Source organism: Olea europaea, chromosome 7, assembly GCF_002742605.1.
Source record: "Olea europaea var. sylvestris chromosome 7, O_europaea_v1, whole genome shotgun sequence".
NCBI lineage: Eukaryota > Viridiplantae > Streptophyta > Magnoliopsida > Lamiales > Oleaceae > Olea > Olea europaea.
In genome coordinates this window covers 7,422,667-7,430,209 of record NC_036243.1, presented here as the reverse complement: position 1 = coordinate 7,430,209, position 7,543 = coordinate 7,422,667, and the positions used below count along the sequence as shown (strand labels likewise).

Genomic DNA, 7,543 nt, shown 5'->3' with positions numbered 1-7,543 from the left:
GGGGGGGGGGGGGGGGGGGGGGGGGGGGGGGGGGGGGGGCTTGGATGTTATACTGCAGCAGTTTTATCCGCAAGTACAAGTCAACTCTCCACTCTTTTACAGTTACTCCCATAATCGTACCTAGCTCTTGCAGGCAAAAACGGCTGGATCATTGTCATTTCCCAAAATAAAGCAAGTTTGCAAATTTACCACATACAAAACACTATAATCAAAGATCAAAAGAAAAATAATAACCGTCTACGTTCCTTGGGTTTGATCTGACACGTGCTAGGTTCTTCCAACTTCTATACCATATAGTGACTCAAATAATTTAAAGCCAATGAAGTAAATCCTAGGGTTAACAAATATGAAATTAATTTGGGGGCACCTTTTGGATCGGAGAATTGGGTAGGGTTCCAAAGCCAAGGAGGAGGGGTAATCCCATCAATGAGAAGTTTAGAAGCAAGGTGTTGGTTGTAAAATTCCGTTCGCTGCTTGACTTGTTCGATAATCCCATTCTTCCGCTCGAAGATCTGCACCAACAGCTTCTCCACCGTCGTCGTCATCTCCATCTTATTCACACCGCCATTCGCTTCATACAATAATCCATACGCCAATATAAAATCTGATTATTATTGTTATCAATAAAATTGCGTGCGTTGTGTAAACGGTGATGAGCACGGATGGGATTTCAAATTTTTTACCGTGTGAAATGAATTGTCTAAAGTAACGAATAGGATGAATTATGGACCCGGAAATGTGGAGCGGGTCGGATGGCCCGCTATATCTTGGACTGATTTTCAAAGTCTGGATTGGGCTCTCCCAATAATTAGACTTGGGACCATAATGATTTAAAGTGGTTGATTGGCGCATCACCTCACCTTTGAGACCTATTATTCAAAAGAATAAGCGTGTGTTTGTTCCACATTTTTGCCTGACTAAAATGAGAAAATCGAACGTTAGTCTGACACCATGGGTCCTCCAGTGTAGTCCCATTTACTGTAGTTTTTACTCCCATTTTCCCACATATGCCCTTTGAATATTGAAAGGCGGCTGGAATCTTTCCTACTTTTTGTCCAATTCAATGAGGATAAAACGGGAAAGGTGTGGTAATTTATATACATTTGAAATGATAGCCATGCAGTCGGGCCCACCATGATTTGACATGAAAAATGCATTAGTAGGGTGAAAATGGGGATCAAACAGGTCCTAATTCTATTTGTAAACATAAAAATGTATCGAATTGTTTACCTCCTCTCACATGTACTCGAGATCCGCATGACTAAAAAAATTTCAAAATGTGGTCCCCATCCCCTACTATGAGCAGTCGGTAAGAGATTAGATAGTCGGGCCCACCATGATTTGACATGAAAAATGCATTAGTAGGGTGAAAATGGGGATCAAACAGGTCCTAATTCTATTTGTAAACCTAAAAATGTATCGAATTGTTTACCTCCTCTCACATGTACTCGAGATCCGCATGACTAAAAAAATTTCAAAATGTGGTCCCCATCCCCTACTATGAGCAGTCGGTAAGAGATTAGATAAAAAAAATTGGTACATGTAGAATCTTCCTCGTTCAAAATTCTCCCACCATTTGGAATTGGTAGAAAATGTTTCCATACGAAATTTGGAGTTTGCCTTGCCCCTGCCGTCCACTATCGTTAATTTTAAATAAATAGGGTCAAAATAGAAAAATTAAGCCCCTGTTTGATCCTCATTAAATTAAATTACATTACATTCCATTTTTCTCTCTCCTATTTTCAACCATACAATCTTCCATAAAATAATATTACACGTAAATCGAAAATTTTTCCTTCTTTTTCAATCACTCATTTTTCTAAAAAATACTATTCCTCCTATTTTCATTTTCAGGTAATGAGAATCAAACAGGGGCTAAAAATGGCAAAAATATCTTTCTTTCTTCTCCTCTTTATAAATAGCGTGTCAGAAATTATTTTGTTTGTAACCCACTATCCTAAGCCACAATGGAGTCTTGTCTATGTAGATACGGAATGGAGGTTGAGCAAAAGATTTCGTGGATGACAGGGAACTGAAGAAGAAGATTCTTGACATGTACACGACATCGGTAATGGAGACTCAAATTTCATTTCAACTCTTGTATCATTACAGCCCTGATTTTGTTTTTGTTTTCTACAGCAAAATGGGCGGTGTAGATACATTTCTTGGTGTGACCCACCTATGTGCCATAGATCTGTGGAGATCATAACTAAGCTGCTAAGATTCAAGAATAAATTTAAACTATATTTTTTGGAATTGTAGAGGCAAAACATTACTTTTGGATTTAGGTCCTATGTTTTTAGGTTTTGTGTGGCTAGGTAAGGATGTGGAGTTTTGGTGAAAATTAAAGCTTCAATCACCTTGTAGATCTGTTTAATAAATGGATGTTAGTAAATGTTGTGACATCCTATACAATTTCTGTAATAATTGATGTGCAAGTGAAATGTTCCAATTTTCGCATCTATTTTCTTTCTTATTATCTCGTTGTTCATCGGTATTGGACAGCATTATACAATGTTTGTATTCTAAATTCAGTGGAAAAAACCCCTTAAAAATGAGAAAAAGCTTGTATAAAACGACATTAAAAACGTAAAACATTTTGCTATGCGACCTTGTATTATTGTAAATCTTGTGCATTTGATATATTTGCACAAAATGTCCGTGAAATATGAAGATTGCGATCTACAACACTACCTAATGAACTTGTTCAACCCATACAGACGAAAGATAACAGAAGCAGAAAATAAGAAAACATCAGGCACATCGAATAACACCATTACTAGACCATAATAACAGACATTCAAATTACAAAATAATCCAAGCCCAAAGCAGTACATTAATATACCAAAATGATAAACAAAAAAAATGGCAGGTCCCATATTGTTCTTTCTTCAGTTTGCAGTAGGTAATTCTTGACCTTTACAAACCAACACCAAAACAAAAATAAAAATCAACTTTAATTGCTTTTTCATTAGGTCTTGATTGGTCATCATCAACTCTGTAGTCATTCTCGACGAAACCTTCCACTGGTTCTTTTATTATCTCATCATCATTACGTCTTTCAGTTTGCCCTAGTAATTCATTACCCAATTTCGGGTTATTTTCAACCTGTTACGATTGTACATCACCGACTCCAGCATTGTATATAAGTGTTTTTTCAAATTGAAACCACGCTTTATCTACATTTTAGGTACGTAATCACCAATATCATTCTCCTATAAACCACCTTCATCTACATCAAACACCGAGATGTAGCATCCTTCAATATTACTTTTCACCCCTTCATTATGGGCACTACTCTTCAGAACATCTTGCACTAGGTCTTGTGGTAGTGAATATGTTTCGTTAGGTATTACCACATAAATCTCAACTAACATGTGTCCTTTAACATCTTTCAACATCTCCCTAACATTTGACTTACTACGCAACTTCCTCAAAACACCACCCAAATTACCTGTTCTGCAGCGAGAACTAAAAGTACAGAGGCCCGTAGTCCCCACACACATAAGCAAAAGCATTAATGATCAAACTGTTGGAGACAACTTATAAAAAGAGTTATGTAAGGGTTGGTTTTTGATATATTTGTTTGACCAATTTTAACCCGCAAGAGCGTGATCAAAATACAATTTATATGAATGGAAATTTGGATAGAATTTCGGTATAACGATTACGCAAAACAAGGATTAAGAAGGAGTATAAATAGAGAATAGTTCAAGGCGAGACGTTATCTCTTTCCTTAAGACAAATTGCCCTACTATGGTGCTCACGGTGAATGACACTTGTTTCCCAAGATACAATGGAATTACAACTTGTGGTAGCAGTACTTCAAACCACAAGAAATCGACGAACTTTTGACAGAATTTTCCCTCTACAAAGGAAATACATGAAAAAACTATGGAATTAGAAAGGAGAGAATTGCAAGAGACAAATTAATGATCAATGCAATTGGTGTACCCAAAATCATGTCCATAGGGTTTTATTTATAGATATAGAAATGGTGCAAATGAAGTAGTGTGGGCCAAAATCTTCATCCTTTCGAAAAGTTGTAACACTTGGCCAAAACCTTCATCCTTTCGGAAAGTTGCAACACTTCATTTCTTGCAACTTTGGTCCGTAATTTCTTATTCATCCAAAATTAGTTTCGAGATTCTAAATATACCACAACGATCTACTCGACAAGTAGAATAAGTTGGTCTATTTACTTTTGTAATTTGACCATCGAATCAAGTTCGAATATTTGGTCGAAATTGACACGTAGTCACACCTTTTTATTTTTCACTTTTACACACCTTTTCATGTTCCAATTTTTGGTTAATTATTTGAACCAATTCCTACAATTCCCCACATGAATGGAAATTCGGTTACGCATATGCAAATGCGATGATATGATGCAATATAGAGAGGGTGCGGAAAAATACTGTATTAGGGATGATGGCTTCTGGCCTTGAACCTCCCTTAGTGAAATACTGTTCATCAAAATCCCACAAGCGTACGGATTCGTTGTACAAGTAATAATTGTGATGAAAGAGTTATTGTCCCACAGGGAATAAAGTCTAATTCCAGTGTATTCGATATAATTAAATTCGTGTGATTAACTAAAAGTTGATGTTTGTTTGAATAGCTAATTAAGTTCTATAACTAAATATTGCAAATTTGATGAGAATTTGTTTTAGAATTCAGATGAGTGAATGTATTGGATTTCTGACGCCACTAATTAACCCTTAGTTCTAATTCTCGACTTATAACAATTATCTCAACTCATGCAATTGTAACGATCGATAATTCCACTTTTAATTATTATTCTTTCCTAAGATATGATAAACCTATGATTACCCCGAGACGATCCTATTCCTAATCCGAATTCATATGGCAAACACGCATTAATGTATAGGATTATCACACATGATCGCACACGTTACAAATATTATTCCTAACATTCATTGTCAATGCGTTCCAATAACAGTGTTCTACCTACCGTGAGTTTTTCAACACTACGAATAAGCAACTTATTGTCCTAATGGTGAGCAAACATTAAAATAATATGGATATGCATATTAAAGAAACCACAACACAAGAATTAAGATAAAAACATAACATCTTGAATTAAAAACTAATAGTCAATTAGTTTTGTCATCCATCCAATACAAGATATTTAGCCTAGCATATTAATGTAGGAAAAATAAAAGAAAGACATCACCCAAATCGTTAAAATATGAAATGAATCTGAAATCCTCCACTTTATGCCTTCAATTCCGGATCCAAGTGATGAAGTCCAATGTATGTCTTGCTCTCCTTTTCGTCTTTTCCGCTTCCAAGATGATAAAAATTAGGTTCAAATTCACGTCCAAATTGTCTTCCAGAAGAGTTTGAATCAAATAAGGAAAGTTGCCTTTTCGCGCATGTAATTTTGTCTCTACACAGTTTTCAGTATTTTGATCATAACCTTCTTTTTTAGTGTCCGATTTGGGTGATTCAAAGTGCATTGGAAAGCTAGTTAAAAGAGCTACAAATCTTCTAGAAATATAATTTTTCCAATTCAAACATTCTCCACCTGAAAAATGGGTCTCAAGTTGACCAAAAATCTTGAAGATATCTTATATGATTTGAAGTCGATTTATGGTAATATTCTAACCATATCCCTTTCCCTTTTAACTCCAATTTGCATTCAATTGACTCCTATCAATCTTCAAAGTATCTTTTTTGGTCCAATTCAACTTTTGGATTATTGCGTCCTAGTCCCCAAACTTTGCCCTTGATGTAATTGAGTCGTTCTTTCCCACTTATTTTCTTTATTCTCGTATCTTCCATTGATTGTAACATACACATAATATATACATAAAATTAAGTCATATTTCATCAAATTCATCAACAAATACTCAATTTTAATGGCCTAAATAAGTGTATAAAATACACTTATCAAACACCCCAAACTTGAACATTTGTTTGCCCTCAAATAATTTTTAGACCAATCCAATTAAAATTTGGTTAGATGGTATGTTGTTAGTCTCAGGATTGGATAATTGTGTCATTACTTTGAAAAGTGTCCAAATTACACATTTGAAATTAATCTCCCCTTATTCAATGTGAAACTTAAAGTATGTGTGTGTGTGAATATTCATGTAAACATCACAACACTAATAACTGGTTTGATTCCCAGCAAGCAGTAGTCAATTATTTCCTTTCCTCACTCGTAAGATACACATCCCCAAACTTATGCTTTTTATTCACTTTTCCCGAGGTATGCACTAAGGTTGACTTTTAGCTAATTCTGATCCTTACCCTCTCTCATTTGATAGATCTTAGCTAATATAGATTTTCATCTCGACTAATAAGGATTTCCCCATATTTTTTATTACTTCAACTTCTAAGACTCAATTGAACTAATGACCCATTGTCAAAGGTATAAGTCCCTAAAATAGTTGTTTGAGGCTTAATCTTGGCACTTGGTATATATATATTTTTTATATACTTCTCTCCATTAAGCGACTAAGTGATCCCCTATAGCGAGTTTTCAGCCGATGACTCCCAAGTCAAATGACCATAGGGCACCAAATTTTAAAGACCCTTGCAGGCTTAATTGCTCGAGTCAAAAAGGCTCCGAAGAGAAGTTCTTTTTACTTCTTTTAATTGTCAAGATTAGTGTAATGCCCCTTATTAAACACCTATTCTCGAAACCGATCCCTAACTCGAGGTTTTCTTCTCAATTCATCTTATTGGCTTTAGATAATCAATGCAATCATTTCACACATGGAATCCTTACTTATCTCAATGTTTCTCTATACTAGTTTAATCATTTCCATATTCTCCTAAAAGAGGTTTTATGGTCTTATTTATTTGTGTTGGTTCGGGTTTGAATCAATTATGTTCAACTTTCTCCTTATACAAACCAAATCATCAACTCATAATGCAGAACATGAATATCGTGCTCAATAGAGATCAAGTTTCACATCAACAGGTGTCAACTAACTCAACATATAATTCTTCCACGGTTCTTAGTTAATTATACAGTTCCAATATATGCATCATTGCCAGCAAGGCCATCCAACCCACACAAGCACACAAAAGTTAAAAACCATTTTTTTTTCTTTTAAATAAAAACGCACCAATCATGCGAAAAAAAGTAAAACACATACAAACAATGAAGATAAAAGATTAAACCACTCCTAAACTTAAACTCGACATTGTCCTCAATGTCTTAAAACATAATTAAAAATGTAAATGAATGGGAAAGAAAATGACGAAGGTACTCCCTGAATTTTTCTATTGAACATGGAAGGTACTGTAGGTTACGGCTAGACAATTTTTCTCATCATGCTTTTCTCTTTGTTTATATTGGTTTGAGTGTTCCACGACGTCATGGTCTTGCATATGGCAATCACATCAAATATTAGAAATCAAATAATCTAGAATATGTGTTACTTAGCCCAAACACTCGAAATAACCAACATTATATTTAAGGGCCTCGGTGAAAGCATGATTGGATGATGACACCATATAAATTTAAACGTGCCTAAATTTAATGCAGACTAATAATCAAAACAAG

At 35.1% G+C, this 7,543-nt stretch overlaps 1 protein-coding gene across 3 annotated transcripts in view; it reads right to left on the bottom strand.

Annotated features, from left to right (window-relative positions):
* LOC111396847 overlaps positions 1-699 on the bottom strand; it is an 8,887-nt gene extending 8,188 nt beyond the window's left edge. For 2 of the 3 annotated variants that reach the window (XM_023023389.1, XM_023023390.1), the window contains exon 1: positions 368-698. In XM_023023389.1, the coding sequence (XP_022879157.1) occupies positions 368-551 (184 nt within the window). In that variant the 5' untranslated portion in view covers positions 552-698. Of the gene's footprint in view, positions 1-367 lie in introns of all 3 variants that reach the window. The other variant, XM_023023391.1, reaches the window with a different exon arrangement.
* Positions 700-7,543: the final 6,844 nt, after the last annotated feature.